This window comes from Oryzias melastigma, linkage group LG13 (assembly GCF_002922805.2).
Source record: "Oryzias melastigma strain HK-1 linkage group LG13, ASM292280v2, whole genome shotgun sequence".
Lineage (NCBI taxonomy): Eukaryota > Metazoa > Chordata > Actinopteri > Beloniformes > Adrianichthyidae > Oryzias > Oryzias melastigma.
The window spans coordinates 7,658,396-7,678,524 of NC_050524.1; the positions used below are offsets into that span (position 1 = coordinate 7,658,396).

The 20,129-nt window shown below is 36.2% G+C and overlaps 1 protein-coding gene across 2 annotated transcripts; it reads left to right on the forward strand.

The window, feature by feature from the left end:
- The first annotated feature begins 1,024 nt into the window (after positions 1–1,024).
- rcbtb2 (regulator of chromosome condensation (RCC1) and BTB (POZ) domain containing protein 2) lies at positions 1,025–15,095 on the forward strand. Of its 2 annotated transcripts, none has more exons than XM_024276721.2 (12): positions 1,025–1,257; positions 2,796–2,930; positions 3,921–4,071; positions 5,613–5,779; positions 5,859–6,017; positions 6,681–6,788; positions 6,871–7,013; positions 8,661–8,851; positions 11,019–11,145; positions 13,584–13,723; positions 13,792–13,922; positions 13,994–15,095. In XM_024276721.2, exons 2-12 carry the CDS (start codon positions 2,805–2,807, stop codon positions 14,093–14,095), a joined length of 1,545 nt encoding a protein of 514 aa, XP_024132489.1. In that variant the 5' UTR covers positions 1,025–1,257; positions 2,796–2,804; the 3' UTR covers positions 14,096–15,095. The 2 variants fall into 2 exon arrangements, with proteins under 2 accessions (XP_024132489.1, XP_024132488.1); XM_024276720.2 differs by having other exon boundaries at positions 1,030–1,257; positions 14,010–15,095.
- The last annotated feature ends 5,034 nt before the right edge of the window (positions 15,096–20,129 follow it).

Below are 20,129 nucleotides of genomic sequence, written 5' to 3' on the forward strand. Positions count from 1 at the left end.
TTTTTCTGATTGGCCCTTGAACACAACAGGAAACATCATCATTGGGATAAAAATTATTATTTTGTTTTTTGCAGGTTTGACAATATAAATCAAAACGAGGATTTAAAAACTAAAATGAAGAGTCAAGCGATTTAATATCCCTTGCATAATCATGAATAGGTACAGTGGTTAGCGTACTCGCCTCAGGACAAGTAGGCTCTGGTTTGAATCCCTTTCTGTGTAGAGTTTGCATGTCCTCCTTGTGCATGCTTGTGTTTTCTCCGAGCACTCCAGTTTCCTCAAAGTGTCCCTCGGTGTGCATGTGGGAGGGATTGTGTGGCCCTGCGACAGACTGGTGACCTGTCTGCTGACCCCGTGACCCCGAAAGGGATACAGCAAGTTGAGAAAATCTGGAATAAATTGAATGATTGTGCTAGAAACTTTCTAACACATTTTTGATCATATCTATTAAAACAAAATTAATAATTTTGGTAATATTTTTAATGACTTGTATGGCTGATGGTCAGGTTTAATTGGGGTGGTGGGGGGCGGTTCTGCTGGAAGTTACACCCTAACTTATCATTGATTGAAGTTTTATCCACCACCGTCTCCCCTTTATGGAGCCATGGACATTAAAACAAACAAACAAACAAAAAGTTTCCCCAATTTTGCGTTTTGTGGACACAAATTTGCATTTTATTAGCATTTTGTGCAAACAAATTTTGAATGCCAGTCTAGCTTGTTCAGTAAATAATTAATAAATAATCTGTTGGACAATTATATAAATTGATATGATTTATTTAGGCCTTTTTGGAATAGTCTGGATCAAATTGAACAAAAGTTAATTGATCTGAGTTAGCTTTTTATATATATTGTTCCTTAAGAGAACCTCATTTGAAAGTGGCACTTTGGAAATAAAATAAAGATACTCACGTTTGTTAAGTGAAAAAATGTGACTTAATTTAATCAAATATGTCCGATTTATTGTTATTTCCAGTCAAAATATTTAAAACTGCCTACAGTTAACCACATTTTGTGTTGAATCCCAAAATTCCTACTCGACTTAAACGCACCATCCGGCAATGGGAAGTGGACTGACGTTTTTGTTTTTTTTTTCTTTTCAAGCTGTGATGTAGCCTACAAAGCTAGCTCCTGCGAGGCACACCGAAGCTACCCGACTAATGTCCCGCTGGAGATGTTTTTTTGTAGAAAAGTTTTAATTATTACTGTTAACTAGAAAAGGAGAATTACGGACGGAACTCCAGCTTGAACAACAAGGTAACGTCAACAGTTGGAGCCATTATTAGCAGCTCCTGTGTCAGCTCTACGCTAATCAGCTGTCTGTGTTTAGCCTGCATTTTCAGTAAACTTTAGTTAACTTAAATTTTTGTTTTAATTTCTAGATTGTAGGCTGCATTATTTAGCTGTTATAAAACTAAAAGCTGAATTGTTTTGGACTGTAAGGGATAGTTTAGGAGGGCTGCGTTCATGCTAGCTGCGACTTCCCATCATCCCCCAGGAAGAGACAGCAGGAGTTAGTTTCCTTTACAAATTTAGATTTTGCATACTTCTGGAGTTCAGGCGTTTAATAAAACATATGCTAATGCCTCTACTTATATTTGCATGCTTCTTGTGGAGTCTAAAGCAAGTGGAAAACGGTGCAGAATTTACATTATAATCTTAATCGGAAGGTTTCTTTAAAGTTGCAGGAACACGATTTGTCAAATAATATTTAAAAAATGTATGAAAATGCAGACAAAGAGAAACTGATGGAATAGATTGATACATATTATTTAAATGTAACTTTTTAAAAAACAAGGTTGTCGATAATGAGTCAAAACACATAAGCTTAAATTTAGTCTTAAGTTTTATTCCAAATAAAACTTTTAAATCAAAAATGAGTTTGAAAAACAATACATTTGACTTTTTCTTGAGTTTAAAAGACAATTAAAAAATGTTTATTCAATTTTTATTTTAAGATAATTCAAAATACATTACAATGTGCATGAAAGTTCTCCTTTATTTCATTTAAGTCATATAATTATGTGAAAAATAGTTTTTACAATTATAAAATAGCTCTTGAAAGGGAAAAATTAAGAAATATTTGAGTTTTTGTGGAATTTTTACATCAAATTATAAGCTGCTGAACTTTAATACTAATTCTTCAGTATTTTGGCAGTGAGATCTTGCTTTAAAATGTATTATTTTATTAATTGCTATTCATTTTTTAAAGTAAAATACTGGAAAATTGCTTTTGTTTTCTGCAGATATTCAACTTTTCATTAAATTACAGAGGAAATAGAATTATCCTTATAAAATAGGAGTTCCTTAAGACTTCTTTTTGGTGTAATACTTTGTTAAATATTATTTGTCATCCACTCAGCCACATTTAAACCCATTAATTGGGTCAGATTTATCAAAAGTAGGCTGTATTTGTCTGCTACAGACATAATATGGTGTTTACTTTTGGACCAACTTCAGCAAAATAGGCAAAATATTAAAATTTTAGTATTTTTTTAACAATAATATACTATTATAAGTTGATTTTATATGTGTCTTTTTCAACTGTAAATGAGCTTGTCGTGTTTTATATCATGCTAGAGGTTTTTTAAAGTTAAAAAAAAGAAAAGTTATACCATTTTATATCAAGTTTTGTGTCATATTTTCAAGTTAATACCTAATATGTGGTTTTATATGATAAAATAAACCAAAATGTGCATTGGAAACTCAATACGTTGTGAATCTGGTATTTTTTAACAAGTAAATGACTTTCTGCAGCTTTAGATTTCTAACTGTGTTTTCTTCTCTCCTCATAGCTGAGTATTATGCTGGACGTGGGGAAGTGGCCTGTGTTTGCACTCCTTCCTCCAGAGGAGCTACGGCTTATCCGGCAAGCTTGTGTCTTTGGCAGTGCTGCTAACGAAGCTCTTTATGTCACCGTTAACGATGAGGTAACCTTTGGGGCTTTAAGCAGGGCCGCCTTAATCAGCTGCTTTGAATGGAGGTGTGCAACAAGCCTTCAAAGTGTTGATACTCTTTTATTTGATCAGTTCGTGTTGAGACTTAAATAAAACAAATGGTTCAGGCTTTCCATCCTGAGGCGTTATAATGAGAGTTCACAGCACAGAGATAAGCAGATAGAATGAGGCTATCTTTAGCCATATCGGCCTAATACCCGAGCAACTTCTATTTTTATTCAGTGCAAAGGTGCAGAACGACTCCATGTGTTCATGCTTTCTTATTTATCCATCTACTGTGTTTTTGTGCAATTGTGGAAGGAAATCCATCTTTTGCAAACTACATTTGTTGAAGCAAGAAATAATAAATAAGTCAGGCTTATAAATGATAATTACATTTCTATGAAAGGCTTTAGCTCAAGAAAAAATATTTTTCACAATCTGGCATTTTAAAAAAAGCCTTTCTGGAGGATAAAAAAGCAATTTTTTGTGTTTTTTAAAGACTCACTTCAATGAAAATTGTGTATTTGGTATTTTTAACATCTTCTTGTTGCATTTTTTCTGATTATTAAGGACATTTATAAAGAAAATTAACATCAAAATTGCACTTCTGGGTATTTCGTTATTTAAATTTTTGTGAATTAGGAGCAATTAAAAAATGCTGTTTGGGAAAAGAGTGCATTTGTGACCCTGCTCTGAACTCTCAACAACAAGAAGATGAAAGAGGGTGTGGTTAATGTGTGGGAAAGGCCCCGCCCACAACTCAAGAGTTGAATTTCTAATGAACTATTGCTACCCTGCACAAACAACGTCCTTAAAATGCCACAAAAAAGACACAATCATAGTTAAAATACCTCTGGGAACGCTTTTAAAATAGATCAAAAGATGGTCTTTAAACGGATATCAATGATTTTATCCATGTAGAGCTAATGTGTCATTTATCAGCATCAGTGGTACTTGAACTGTGTTGATGTGTGTTCGCAGGTCTTTGCTTTAGGCACCAACTGCAGTGGCTGTTTGGGTCTGGGAGACCTTCAAAGCACCATCGAGCCACGCAGGATTGATGTTTTGTGTGGGAAGAAGATTGTGTCCCTAAGCTATGGGACTGGACCACATGTGGTTATCGCAACAGCAGGTACTCTACTTTGAATATAATGGTTTAAAAAAAAAAACTATGAGGGGGTTTTCACAGGAGGCAAAGAAATAAAAATCCGTTAAAGGAAAATTTCAAAGTCAACTAGTTCTGAGTGAGATGGGAAAAGTTATATATCATGATATAAATAACCATAAAGTATATTTTCATCTATTCCCTGATTAAAAAGTGACAAAAATGTCATTACTTACTGGATTTATTTTTTCAAGTAACATGTAACTGAATCGTCACACATGGGAAACATTTTTTTAAAGTGCACAACAGTTTCAGTTTTTATTTTTGTAGGAAAACCCTTTTTGCACAGCAGTTATGCAATGAAAACGATAGAAATGATAGAAGAGAAATTGCACAATATTTGCTTTTCTATCGCCCACATCATATGTTTGGTCATATCCCCCAGCACCAAAGTCAACTATTATTTTTAAAGAGGTAATCATGTAAAATTAGGGGTGTCAAGTTATCTCGGTAACCACGATTAATTACTTATAGATCTTGCTTTAATCTCATTTTTAATCTTAGACAATTAACTATTATGTAATTCCTGAGATGTCCAATACAATAAAAAAAGGATGAAACGAAGGCCTGATTGTGTCGGACGCTTGTTTCCGTGAGGTCCACTTCTTTCGTTGACCTGCTTATACCATGGTCAGTTACAAAAATAAATATTAAATCAATTATTACTACTTAAGTCTTTTTTAAAAATTTAGATTTAAGTCATTTTTTGCAAAAAGCAGACTATTTTATTTGCAGTTTAACCATTGACTGTACAGAAGAACTGGACTGAGTGACACCTCCCTCTTGCATGACAAACAGGAAGTAGCTGCTGGCTCCAGAAGCCAAAATCCCATAGACTTCAATTCAGAAAGAAACAACTATTAACCAGTCATTCTATTTATCAGAATAATCATTCTTTTTCTGGTTAATTTTCCTTGACATCTTCTTACTAATGCTACTTTTTTCATATTTTTTTCTGTATCACAAGTTATTAAAGTTAAAAACTGACCAATCAGATTGCTCAGTAAAAGCATGTAGTGCTCACTGGACCCCTCCTCAAACATTTGTTTGAGAAGTTCCCCCGAGCCACTTTCAGTGGAAGGGGTGTGGACTTCGAACAAGCTTAATCCTGATTAGCAACAGTAGTTGCCATAGAAACGTTGACTCGAACCAATCACTGTCATCTGGCTCCAATGTGGTGAGATCCATATTGTGGAAAAATGGCGACTGAATAGGTTTCAATTTGCTAGAGCAAAATGAGGGAAGGCATTTTCTATGGGTGACATCACATCTGCTCTGTCCAGTTCTCTATGTACAGTTAAAGGGTTAAACGTGTTGTCATGGTAATAGATTCCCAATCTTTTATGGCGTCTCAAATTTAAATGAAAATACTTCAAAATTAGGCTTTTTTTTTTACAGCAGTTATTAGATGAGATTACAGTAGATTAATTAATTACAGCTAAAAAAAAAATAACCACATAAAAGCACTTTGTGAAACCACAACTGAATGTGTATCTGTTCCTCCATAGATGGTGAGGTGTTTGCCTGGGGCCATAATGGATACAGCCAACTGGGCAACGGGACCACGAACCACGGGCTGACCCCTTCGTTGGTGTCCACCAACCTCCTTGGCAAAAGGGTGACAGAGGTAGCCTGCGGTTCCCATCACACCATCGCCCTGACCACTGATGGAGAGGTAAGGTCGGGTCTCTCAACAAGCCATGTGTCTGGTTTTTGCTTAACCCGCACATCTCATAGAACTTGCTGGTGCTCAGGTGTTCGCGTGGGGCTACAACAACTCGGGCCAAGTGGGTTCTGGGTCCACTGCCAATCAGCCAACACCGCGCCGGGTCAGCAGCTGCCTGCAGAGCAAAGTGGTGGTCAACGTGGCCTGTGGCCAACTCTGCTCAATGGCTGTTCTGGACAACGGAGAGGTACTGTGACAGAAAATGTTCTAGAATAGTTCAACAAATAAGCTAAAGTTGGACTCCTTTACTGATTAGTTAGGGAACTTTCTGTACAATTTAAGGTTAGATAATACTCAGACTAAAACAGTTGGTTAATATAATCTGGCGCATAAACCCCAAAAATGGTGTACTTCCTGTTGAAGCTTGTATTATCAAAGGCTTCTATTAATTAAAGTACTTTCTGACGTTTTCTTCAGATCAAATCCTATTATTTTACTTCAAGCAATCTTGCTCTTTACAAAGAAAAAGATGGTGTCATAGAAAGACCATAATAAATGTGCCTAATGGAAACATGGCAATTTTGGAAAAACTTACGTTTATCAAAAAAGTGAAATTGACATATTTCACGAAACTGCAATGGAAACACGTTTTTTTCAAATTAATGAGTCACATGACCAACAACCAGATACCACGCCACAAGAGGTCCCACAGCATCACCCAGAGCACAAGGGTTAAACCAAAGGGGAAATAACTGCTCCTTAAATAAATAAATACTTTCATTTTGCATTATAAAAACTATTAAAAATAAATACAACTAATAGAAAAATAATTGTTATAAACCTTAATTGTTCTAGTTGAAATATATACCAACAAAAAAGTCAAACGTTTCCTTTTTTTGTGTGTTTTTAGATCTATGGTTGGGGCTACAACTGCAACGGCCAACTAGGTTTGGGGAACAATGGAAACCAGCAGACCCCGTGTAGAATCGCTGCCCTCCAGGGGGTCAATGTAGTTCAGGTAAGAACCCTTAAGAGACCTCCAGATCTCTTCTGGTGTCTTTTCCTGTTCCCCTGAAAGGTGTTCTTCCTCCCTGCTTCAGGTAGCGTGTGGATATGCACACACACTGGCGCTTACAGACGAAGGGTTCGTCTACGCCTGGGGGGCCAACTCGTACGGACAGTTGGGGACGGGCAATAAAAGCAACCAAGCTCTCCCGACGCTAATAAACACGGACAAGGAGAGGTTAGAACTTTGCTTTTACTTCTTTTGGATAGGGTTATTGGAAATAAAGTACACTCATTTGAAGCTGGAAGGATTTATAAAGTATGATGAATAAAAAGTGTGTGCAACTTTTAATAGTCTTATGAATACTTAAAGACACACTTACATCACGCACAACAATGGTACGTTCCATCTATATGACGTCACTTGAGGTAGTCGAACAAGCCTCAAAGAACGGACACTTTTTGCGCCGGCTCCTCTCTACAACCCCCACGGTCCAGACAACCCAAAAGCCCAAAGCACCTGTGCCGATCAACCCCCTCGCACATGTGACTGAGGCCAAATCCAAATTCTTCCCCTCCCCCTACAGCTGCTCCCTATCCCTATATTTTGCTTGAGATATATGGGAAAAATAGTGTCTTCATGTTATGATGTCATCAATAGTCGCCAGTCATCTAAGTTAGCACGTAGCTGCTAGTGCTAGGAAATACATAACATCAGTTTTGTAACTTTAAAGTCATTACTTGCATTTAAATGTAAACTTCTCATAAAGAATGGCCTTTCTCCTCCGCGGTGTGACGCGGATCACCCTCTTGGCGGAGGGATACGCAGTCAAAAGTCCCCATTTCTTAAACCATTTCAGACAACCCAACCCCTAAGAATGCCCCTACAATTGTAGGGGTAAGGGAAGAATTCAGATTCGACATAATATCAATATTGCAATATATTGTGATATTTAGCCCTACGATTGATTTTTCAATGGGTTTTCACTAAGTATGAATCTTTTATTTTCATTCGAAGAGGCTGTAAAACGTTATATTCATCATCGTTTGGCGAGATGTTCCTTTGGAGGTAGATGGGAGGTCCGCGTTGCAAGGCTGGCTGTTGTGAGCACCAATGTGCCCGGCTGCTACTTGAAATATTTAATTTTTGGTGTGTTGTTTACAACGTTTTTGCACTAGATCGTGGCACTGCTGTTTATGTTTACTATTGTTGACATGGAACTTTACAAATAATTCCAATTCTGTCGGTGTCGGTGCTTGTCAAAGACATAGTGTTACTGATTTCAGCAATGTTGCACCAAAGTGTCTATTATTTGTTGCACAAAATTAGACAGAATCTTTTTAAATATGTGTTCTTCTATATAATGTAAGTTATTAGAGACGATTTTTACCAATTATCGCGATATTATCAATATCGTGAACCATGTATCGCGTATCGTGAGGCACCCAGTGATTCCCAGGCCTAAGACTAATATTTTTATCAAGTGGAGCTTTACTCAATTTCAGGTCACAAAGTAACTTTTCTCTGACTGTCTTTTGTCGACATTTTTTAAAATATTTTCTATCGTTCTCAGGAGAGTCAACATGAAAATGTTTTCTTTCTCATGTTTAATTCTGTGCTTTTTGTGCAAAAAGTCTCAATATGCTGTTAAGGCTGTTTTTTTTAGCTGGGAGGTACCAACCAACTGTGGATTTGAACCCACAAATTTTAGGAGAACTCGCTACCATGAGTCCAATAAACTGACCTTTAAATTGGGTGGATGCATTTTCTGTTTTTAGAGTACAGAAAATGTAAAGTTGTTGGGTTTTTTCCCCTTCTTGACAGATTTAAATCTACTTGATGACAGGGAATTATGGGTATTTAACTCGTGCCTTCCTTCTCCAGGATGGTGGAGGTGGCTGCGTGTCACACCAGCCACACGTCAGCTGCTAAGACGCAGAGCGGACAGGTCCTGATGTGGGGTCAGTGTCGCGGTCAGGCGGTGTCCAGCCCACACCTCACCCACTTCAGCAGCACGGATGACGTGTTCGCCTGCTTCGCCACTCCAGCGGTGACGTGGCACCTCCTGTCAGTCGGTAAGAGCGCTGCAGAAAGAGAAGGGCCCCCTCAGGTCAGCTCTTCTCTGTAATTAAAGGTTGTTAAACATGTGAAATTGTGGCCATTGTTCTATTTACACTTCGACCTGTTATAGATGATTATTTAGTGGCAACGTGCGAATCTTGGATGCAAATTCCTGGAAGTGGTTGTGAAGAGTAAACAGGAAATTGGGGCTTCCTTTCTGTCAAACAAGTTTGTTTGAACTCGGGTCAGCTCTGCTGTGTGTTTACCCGGTTTGATTAAGATATTGACATTAAAATAAGTGATCCATAAATCATCTTCTGATCTTCCATAAAATAATTTCTTGTGGTCTTTTAATTGGGATTATGCTGTTTTTAGCCAAAATTTAAAAAAAAAAAAATTTCTTGAACATAGTTTCTGCAGAGCATCAGTAATTCATTAAAAACTCACTTCTGAGTTGTAGGGGCAGCAACCCTGCCGCCCAATTCCCATCATCTCTCTGTTTACAAACTCTCCCGCTAGCTTACAGCTCCTCACAACTCCAAACTTAACATTAGTGGTGCAACAAATTTAGATATTTGAGAAATCCAGCTGTAAAGTTTTGAACAAAATCCCACTCAGATGAGGAGAACACAGATGTACATGAATATATTTGTCTACAATTGAATGAATCAGGAAGGAGCAGATCAGGGAGTTTTTGAAAAAAACAATACTCAAATACAATTAAAAAAAAAAAATTCTTATATGTGTCCTCCAAAAGGCTCATTTTGCAGTTAAAAACACTAAAACCCATTTTTTCATAATTTTTTAAAATCAATTTCAGTCTATTGGATTCTAGAACCAGAAAAACAAAAAAATACCAATCTAATCAAACTCTCCAGTATCGCCTGTTTAATCTGATCTGCAAGAAACTTCTAAAACAAATACGTTCAAATACATTTTTTAGGGTTTTAAGAAGGAGAAATGTTTTGCAAAAATGGTTGAATGATGTTAGAAATAAATACACAACTTCAAACACAAACTATGAATTTACAAATGTGTTATCTTTAAAAACAAATGGTGTCCCTTTAGAAACTAGACAAATAACGTCCACCATAAGAGCATGTGACGTATATTTTGTTTGTATGTTCTATTTTTCTGGGGTAGAGTCAGCTATATCATTTAATTTTAATCAGAATAGATTTTATTAGTCAGATAAACATTTGCAGTCTTTGATAATCCACCCATCCATTTTCTAAACTGCTTTATCCCTTTCCGGGTCACGGCGGGGGTGCCGGGGCCTTACCCGGCCACTTCTGGGTGAAGGCGGGATACACCCTGGACGGGACGCCAGTGTGTCGCAGGGCCAGTCTTTGAGGAAAAAAAATCCTATTAAAAAAAAAAAACACACTTTCAAAAGCTTTTAGGGTTTTCTAAATGCCAAAACCAATCGAAAATGTTACAACATTTTTTAAAATTTTTATGAGGAAATTATAACGCATATAAACATAACCCAAATTCTTTAACTCAACCCTGACTCTAAATGTTTTCTATTAGTACACATTACTAAGGTTGTATAACGTTATTGAACAATTAAAATCATTTTATTTTTATTAAGCTCTACTGAACACATTCATAAACTTGTTTTCTTTTAATATGATTTTTTTTACATATATATCTTATACAAAGAAGAAGTTCAAATAAAAAATCACCATGGAGCAACTTTAAAAAAACAGAGGACAATTATTGAGTTTACTAAGTTAAACACAAAGTCTCTTTTTTTTTCAAAAATATGGTACAACATTTTACTGAGCATATGTGAACAACTCAAACAGTTAGCATAAAAAACTGCAAAAAAAAGTGAGGAGAGAAAAAAGGGGGCATATAGATGAGGAGAACATATAAATTAAGGTGTTATTTATGCCATTTATCTATCTAAACATTTTAGGAATGGTTACTAAATCTTATCAAACAGTCCTGGATTGTTTTCCTCTTAAATGTTTTCGCTCTACTTTACACAGAAACACAATTTCTCAAAACATGAGGCAGAAAGAGATTTCTATTGTCAAAGTTTGTCTTTTTAACCAGACTGAGAACATGTTACCAAGTATCAGACTTTACTTTAATAGTGAATTTAAGACATAAATTATCACAGTGTTGATGCTGTTTCTGAATGTTATCTTTGTTTGTTCTGTTGTTTTCCAGACGGTGACGATTATCTGACAGTGGCTCAGTCTTTGAAGAAGGAGTTTGACAGTCCGGAGATCTCCGACCTGAAGTTTTTAGTGGATGGAAAATGCATCCATGTTCACAAAGCGCTGCTGAAGATCAGGTGAGAACAGAGCGGCCTCTCAGCAGAAAACAACACCGGGAAAACATTCTTTTTGTTTGTTTTCCCACTTTTAATGTGACTTTTTGTATATGTAAAGATTTTGGTTCATTCTTCAACGTTACATCACAAATTAGGACTTTTTTTTTAAATAAGCTGCATTTCTTTGTGTCAGAAAGTCAAACTGGTTAGAAGTTCAGTGGATTCAAACTTTTTTTTTTTTCTCACCATACCAGAATGATATGCAGAGTTTCTCAAAGATTCTCTTCACATTTGACTCCTTCTGTATTTTGATCACATGAGTCTCATTGTTTTCTCCCACATTCAGAGGTTTTGCTGATGACACTTAAACCACAGGGACTTTCAGGGGAAGAGGAACACTCTTTGGCCTTTCTGAATTCTTAAATATAGTAACTTTGAAAAATGAAGGCATATTTTCTCCCTCCAATAGTCTCTTTTTCGTTCTTTTAAACTCGACCTGCTCTGCAGAGTTTCCTGTTGGGCGTCTCAGAGCAGAGAACGTCTATTGTTTCCCCTGCTGCTTTTTATAACCCCGCTCGAGCGCAGATCATCTGCATTCCAGTTCTTTGCTCTTTTGCACCGTCAGGAGGAAGGAGCCAGGCTGTCTGTGCGGTCAACCTCAGTTCGAACCTTCACACACAAAAAAAAAAACTTCTGCTTCGGCTGATCACGTGAAACGACTCGAACAATGAAAACTGAGCTGATTGTTCCCATGACGGTCAGCTGTAAACTTTACAGTGCAGTTTGGCCTTTCAAGAACACTTTAGTGATATAAATCTTTATAATCTGAACAAAAAAAGACTTGACCCTGCTCCAAAATGTGTTCTGTCAGCTCAGCTAAAGAAAATAAAGACAAGATTGAGAGAGAATACAGTTGAAATAACAGTTATTTTAAAGAAAAGACATAATACTAAAGAAAAATCATGCCTTTTTTAAAAAAAAATGTTGTCCCCCCCCCAAAAAAAAAACATTTTTCTGTATCTATAAATCCAGATTTATTCGATTTTTATAAAATTAATAGTCTAAAAACAGATTAATCTCAAATTAATTCAAAGAATAAAATGAAAATGAGATAAAAATGCATTAAAAACCCACTTTGATCATCTTTTCATCTATTGTAAAATTGTTCTCTGTGGTGTTTTCATTATGATTATGCTGTTTTTAGACACAAAAAAACCCAATTTGTTTTGTAGGACATAGTTTCTGCAGAGCAGCAGGAGTTCTTTGGAAATTCACCTCTGAGTTTTCCCTTTTACTGAAAACTCACAATTATGCTCTTTTACAAACAACATATTTTTGTCTACTTTGGATTCAGAACGATTTGTATGAAGAAATACTAAGAAATGCAATTAAAAAATAAACATTGTTTTATATAACAACTGTGTATTGAAACTGTTTGATAAATAAGTTATTAAAAAAAAAGAAATGCAATTTTTCGTTTCTTCACTTTATAAATGCCTCCCATGAGTAATTCTTTATTAAAACCACGATGAATCAGGATCAGTTAAAATCCTGCGGTTTAAAAAAGCTAATATTTGAGATTCAGCAACTAAAATGGGCGGGGTCTCTGAAGCATCCACTCGCAGACAAACATCAATGTTTTCATTTTCTTCCTCTGAGCTGCCATCTGGCTAAAAACTGTACAGCTGGATAGCTCAGATATTGCTCAGTTTTTTTTTTCCCCACCTGTAATGTTGGCTTGGGGCCATGAGGGTGTGAACAAAGGAATGATGGGATATCAGCGTAGTGTTACTTCTGCAACACAACTCAAAGGGGAAATTTCTAATGAACTCCTGCCACACTGCAGAAAATGTATTTTTAAAAATAACTTTATTTTAGCTAAAAAGTTGCATAATTATGATTAAAGAACACTAGGAATGATTTTACATTAGAAAAAATATAGTTTGAGTGGAACTTTAAGGGATTGTAAAAAACAAACAAAAAAAATATATTTATTATAGTATTATACCAGTGAGAAGATTATTGTGAAATCCTGATATATCAATAAAATGTTTTGATTGGTCCTTTTAGCACAAAGTTATCTTACATTTGCATCCAGAGGTGAATTTAGGAGTAATATATTGATATTTGGAGCTAAAACCATAGATTTTCTTTGGATATAGGTGAGCTGTTGCACTGATAAACAGGTTAATTAGGATTTCTGAAGAATTAAGCTGCTAAATTAACTTCAATCTCTTCAGTTTTCATAAAGAATGAAGAAAGAATGCATGTTTTCCTTTTTTGTGGTTAAAACTTTTTTTTCTGGTTTTAAGGAAGAGGATGTAGTTCTGAACTGGAAAGAGTCTACTACTGCTTTCTAATTTTCTGCCTGCAGACTTTTTTTAATGTCGTAATTACTGATGCAGAGCCTTCCTTTCTCTTTTTTTATTTTTTTTTTATTTTTTGCCCCTCCTCTCCAGGTGCGAGCATTTCCGCGCGCTGTTGAACGAGACGGACGAAGACGCCATTGAAATTCACCAATTCTCATACCTGGTGTACCGAGCCTTTCTGGAATATCTCTACACAGACAGCATTAACCTGCCACCAGAGGATGCTATCGGTAAAGCGAGCTCTACAGAGAAGCAGAGAATGTAAACGGGCGCTAAAGCGGCTCTGCTCGTTTTCCAGGACTGCTGGATCTGGCCACGTTCTACCGAGAGACCAGGCTGAAGAGGCTCTGTCAGGAGACCATCAAGAGGGGAATTTCTGAGGAGAACGCCATCACTCTCCTCTCCGCCGCCGTCAAGTATGAGGCCCGGGTAAGCTCCTAACCTCAAACTCCTTGGTGGCGGGGGCTAGCCGGTTGTACTCCTCAGCACTCACCAGACAGCCCTCTTCATTTTTAGGACCTGGAGGAGTTCTGCTTCAAGTTTTGTGTCAACCACCTAACCGCTGTCACGCAGACCCAGGCCTTTGCAGACATGGACCATGACCTGCTCAAGACCTTCATTAGTAAAGCCAGTCGCTATGGGGCCTTCAAAAACTGACTAACGGGCTGGACTGGAGATGTTTGCTCCTGTGGCGAAAGACGGCCAACTAAAGCCGGACAGATCCCATCTGTGGAGACACTAAAGAGGCAGGCGCTTCCTCCTACTGACTGTTTCGGCGTTCCGAAAGGAGTGGACGCCACGCTCGGCTTTGTTTCGGTCACACTCGGAAGACGCACAAACGGGTGTGGGGATGCCGGTCGGTGCTTTATCCAAAACTGTGGCGACAAATGAGTTTTTCGTGTGATAAAATCACACTAGAAGGAGAAAAAAAAAAAACTAAAATATCGTCTGTTACTCATAAAAACTCAATCAACCCCTCACATTGTGCTTCTTTTATACCCTAATGTTTGCTGATGCCGCCTTATCAAAGGTATCTTTGCGCGTGTACTGATTTGCACATGGGCTTCTTTTTTTTTTACATTAACCTGAAGAAACTAAACCTATTTTGAGTAAATGATGAAGCAGTTTACAGTCCTTTTGGCACATGCAGCACACATCTCCTCACTACAGTACAGCTGAATAAACATCTGCCACCTTTGTTTTGCACACTTTGTCATTTATAACAGATTCTTGTGCCGTCTTATCTTTGTATTAGGCTTTCCTAACTCATCTGTAATCATTTGGTCGTTCAAACACTTGTTTAAAAGTCATCTTGACTAATGCTTGTTAGGAAAGAACACAACATAGAAACATAAATTGACAAACTTTGAGACCTGACTTGCACAGACATGCTGAATACTGCGGGGTTTTTTGTTTTGCAATAAAGTTACTTCCTTGTATTTGGTATGTTTACACCTTTTTGTTTCTAACTCGAACGCTGCTTCTTGGTCATATTTGTAAAAATGTGTTTATTCATTTCTCCTGATGCCACCCCTCTGGTAATGAAGTAGTGTTTGCATAACTTCATTTTCAATAAACTGCATTCACTTTGTTGCATAACTAGTCTGAACTGAGAAGAATATCTTTCTGAACAACTTTTCAGTGTTTAATAACTGGAGTGTTTACTATTTTCATGTACATGAGCTTAAATATCTTGATAATTGTAGTTTATTTGTCTTTAAAGATCAATTTATCCTCTTTTGATATTTTTTCAACGTGTTCCCAGTTGTCTGTTAATTACAATTATGCCATTTTAGCCAAAATTCAAAAACCTTTTCCTGTTTTCCAGGACAAAGTTTCTGCAGAGCGGCAGGAGTTGATTAAAAAATTAGCCCTTTGAATTGTTGGTGCAAAGCAAGTCCGCCCCCTTTCCCCTTTCTGTTGCTGAGAGCGTGGAGAAAGGAATTTGTTGCCCACCCAACACATTTTCTACATCACAAATCCTTCTTTTTTTTAAACTGCATTTTTTTCTTCTCCTGATTCACAAAGATTTAAAAAGAAAATGCTTACAAATGCAATTTTCATTATGAAAAAAATGGCCACAAAACCATGTGAAAAACCCCAAAAACATGATTTTCTTTGGAGTGGGTTTTTAAAATAAAGTGATATTGTAATACCAACATTAGCCATCAGAGGGCAGTGATGTAGCTTTATTTTTCTCCCTGAAATTTTATCAACAATAAAATAAACCTATTTGATGGAGAATTAATATTTTCTGTTTGAGTTTCTCCAAAAACAGCATTTCTTTTAATATGTGTATAAAAAGTTGATATTTTTTTATTTTATTGCAGAGTCATTAACATTTCAGGTGTTTCTAGTGCATGACGTCATTGTAAAATGATAAATGCAGGAAGTGGCCAGATTGATCTGATGTGGTGCAACTACGCCTTTCTGCATCGCGTGTGATGAACTGTCTTTGCTTCCTGCAAACGAGATCTGTAGTTTCAAATGCGTGCCAGGGTGCTTCCCAAAATGTGCATTCAGAGGGGGCTGCACTCATCTCTCTAGGGTTTCAGCAACCTGTTAGGCTGCATTTAGAACACATTTACAGGAAAACATGCAAGTTACTAATAGTTTTATGACAGTTCACTTAAGCAGAAACTTCTGTTAGAAATTGCATAAACAACCACAGTGTTGTGTTGCAGCATATTGCAAATGATTAGATGCAAAAAGGGAGTAAAACTTATTTTCTATTTACTTCTTCTTCTGTCTTTGCATCTTAGAGCTGAAGCTGTTGTTGCTTTAAAAAAAAAACCTGTCAGGCCAAAGCAGAGTTGATTACAGTAACGACATTGCTGCGCCTATCAGATCTGAGTGGAATTGCCGAGCGTGACAAAGAAGGAAGTGCTTGCAGCTGCCAACGATGCCTGGCGCTCGGCCACATCATCCTGCTCTGTCAGTGAGAACTAAATCTTGAATTATTTGCGCAGTCAGACCCCCCATTCATTCCTGTAGTAGAAAGTGCTGTCGAGAAAAAAAAAAGTCCAGCATTTCCCCTTGTGGAGTGGCTAAGTTGTGAAGCACCGGATGGATGGAGTTAAGCCATGTGTCAAAGTCAAGGATCCGGCCCCCCGAGTAATTCTATCCGGCCCTCCAGATCATTTTATTTATTGTTATTAATGGTCTGATGTTATCTTGTGCTTATTTCTAACTTGTATAATTTTGACAAAATATATTTTTTGGAGAGTAAAATATTGAAAGTTATTTCAGGTTTAAGTTGATTTATTCTGGAATAATATTCCTGCCTGTTTACATTATTCATAATTATGTTAAAAAGTTACGGTTTTAAAGTTGAGCAAATATTTCAGCTACAACCTATTTTTTTTCCTATTTAGGTTTTTTCCATTTTGGAGTTCATATTTCATCTAAATGCTATAAATGTTTTGGCTAATTTAGCCTCTTTTTTTTTGTTTTGTCCATTTTGGGGTTCAGCTAATATTTCAGCTACATGCTAGCTATTTTGACTCACCAAAGTTTTTTTGTTTTTTGTTTTTTAGGCTAATTTGGTATTTAGCTAATATTTTAGATGGCTAACAACTTCAGTGTTTTCAGCTATTAGCTTCAGTGATTTCAGCTATTAGCTTCAGTGTTTTCAATTATTAGCTTCAGTGATTTCAGCTATCAACTTCAGTGTTTTCAATTATTAGCTTCAGTGATTTCAGCTATTAGTTTCAGCCATTTCAACTATTAGCTTCAGTGATTTCAGCTATCAACTTCAGTGATTTCAACTATTAGCTTCAGTTATTTCAGCTCTCAACTTCAGCGTTTTCAGCTATTAGCTTCAGTGATTTCAGCTATCAGCTTCAGCGTTTTCAGCTATCAACTTCAGTTATTTCAGCTATCAACTTCAGCGTTTTCAGCTATCAACTTCAGTAATTTCAGCTATCAACTTCAGCGTTTTCAGCTATCAACTTCAGTGATTTCAGCTATCAACTTCAGTGTTTTCAGCTATCAACTTAGTGATTTCAGCTATCAACTTCAGCGTTTTCAGCTATCAACTTCAGTAATTTCAGCTATCAACTTCAGTGATTTCAGCTATCAACTTCAGTGATTTCAGAAATCAACTTTAGCGTTTTCAGCTATCAACTTCAGTGTTTTCAGCTATCAACTTCAGTGATTTCAGCTATCAACTTCAGCGTTTTTAGCTATCAACTTCAGTGATTTCAGCTATCAACTTCAGTGTTTTCACCTATCAACTTAGTGATTTCAGCTATCAACTTCAGCGTTTTCAGCTATCAACCTCAGTTATTTCAGCTATCAACTTCAGTGATTTCAGCTATCAACTTCAGCGTTTTCAGCTATCAATTTCAGCATCTTCAGCTATCAGCACTAGCATCTTCAGCAGCCAAGTTCCGCTTACAGGATTCACACTAGCATTATCGCAGGTAATGCTATATATCTAGTTCATAATTATGTTAAAAAGTTACGTTTTTTTAAGTTTTAAAAATATAGTTTTAGTGTGTTCAATAAATGTTGATCCTGTTCGGCCTGCAACCTAGAGTGTGTTTTGAATTTTGGCTCCCTGTGCGATTCAGTTTGACACCCCTGATTTAAGAGCTCTCAGCCGTCTGCTGTATTCACTACATAAAAAACTTTTTTTCCTTAAAATAAAGCATCAACCTCTGTGTTGAAGGTTTAAAATCACAGCTGATAAAGTGCATTTACCTTAAGACTATTAATATTCTCTGTCATTCATGTCATGTTCTCCCAGGATTCTATGCTTCAAAGTAGCTAAACTTCAAATCTAAAATAGGATTCAAATCATGTTGAATTTGTTCATTTTTTTTAAATGTGTTGCAAAAATATCAGATTGTTGCACCGGTAACGTTATGCTATAGGATGTGAGGGGCTGTAAGCTAGAGGGAGAGCACGTAAACGCAGATCTCTCAGGAACAAGGAGGGGAAGGGAGTGGGGTTTCTTCGTGCCAACTTCCCACCCACAACTTGATTTTGGCTAAAAACATCCCAATCATGATCAAAAGACCACTGGGAACGCTTTAAAAATAGACTAAAATATGATCGGAGGGGACTTAAAATACCTAAATTGTGTGTCCACGTTTTTTGTTTTTTGTGGACGTTTATTTTTCTTTCCACTTCACCAACTCCTCCCATAAAGACATCTAATTACTTCTAAAATCATAAACAGTGTTTGCTCTTGCGGCTGTAAAAGCTTATAATTTTTAAGAATAATGTTTATTCTTTCTATTGTAAAATTTATTTTATTTCATTCAATGCTCTCAATAATTTGATCAGGAATGATTTGGATTAAAGCAATTTGGGATGTTTGGAACGTTCATTTTTCGCTTTGACATTTTTCTCCATTTCATGTTTCTTTTCTTTTTTTAAATCAACTTTTAACCATTCTTTTTTTTTACGTTTATCGTGAAATCAACAACTTGTCATTTCTGAAAATTATGTTACGAGTTTTGCAACATTTCTCAAAAATATTGCTTCATGTTTAAAGATAAACTAAAAAAAACTATAGAAAAAAGGAACGAAAACTTTTAAAAAAACTTGATCATGGGTCATTGCAGTTGTTTTTTTTTAATGTGATATAAAAAAAATGTATCACTTTTTGCTCGTGTGCTTCCATATTTACACCGCCTTTAATTCATACTACCTCAAAACATGTTTGCTTGTATATCCATGTGTACATTGGATTAAACTGCAATTTGAAAAGAGCTGTAGCATTTTATCCTTTGCAGCAAAATATATAATCTGTTTTTAGCAGGATCATGTAGGTTAGTGTGTGAGGATCGCACCTTTTTTTTTAATTTAAATGTGTTAAATACTCTTTTAATAAAACATTTAACTCCCTAACTACCAGCACTGTAAAGATGTCCTCGAGGACATTACTAAACCTGAATATCTACCTGAATTAACTCCTACTGGTTTCTATAAAGGACATTTCCAGCTTTTGAATGGAGGCAACGTGAAAGGGTGGGGTCAGAGAAATGTATTTTTTGACGGATTTTTAGAAAAGAAAGTAATTGGAGTACTTTTTTTTATGGCGCCCTGCTTGGTTTCTCTTTCAGTAGTATGTTACCAAGTCAAAAGTTGAAAGTCCAACCAAACTATCTTTGGTTTAATTTCTGTTTCAGGTCATAAAGCAGGGGTCTCAAACTCAAATCAGCCGGGGGCCACTACAGGCAGCGTCTAGTTGAGGCCGGGCCGCATCAGGATTTTCTCAAGAAAATCGCTGAGAAAACATTCCAATGTTCTTAAATATCTTTATTTTTAACACAAAATAATGAAAAAATAATGAACGACGTGTATAGATCTTTGTCTGTGTTGATTTATATATATATAAAAAAATAAGGGTAGTTAATGTCCGTTTCTGGAATAGTTTATATTGAAGATTACATTTAAGATATATTGCTAGGGGGTAGGATTAAAAAAAGTTTTTTAAACTTCTTCCTACTCGATTTCAAACTACATAATTGAGGTGTAATATTTTTATATATAATATATGTAGAATTTTCTGTTGTTGTTTTCTTGTTTTTTACCATACATTAAAAGATGAATAAAAAAACAAATACATTAGTGATAAATAAATAAAATAATAATAATGACCAAACAACAGATACAGACAACTGA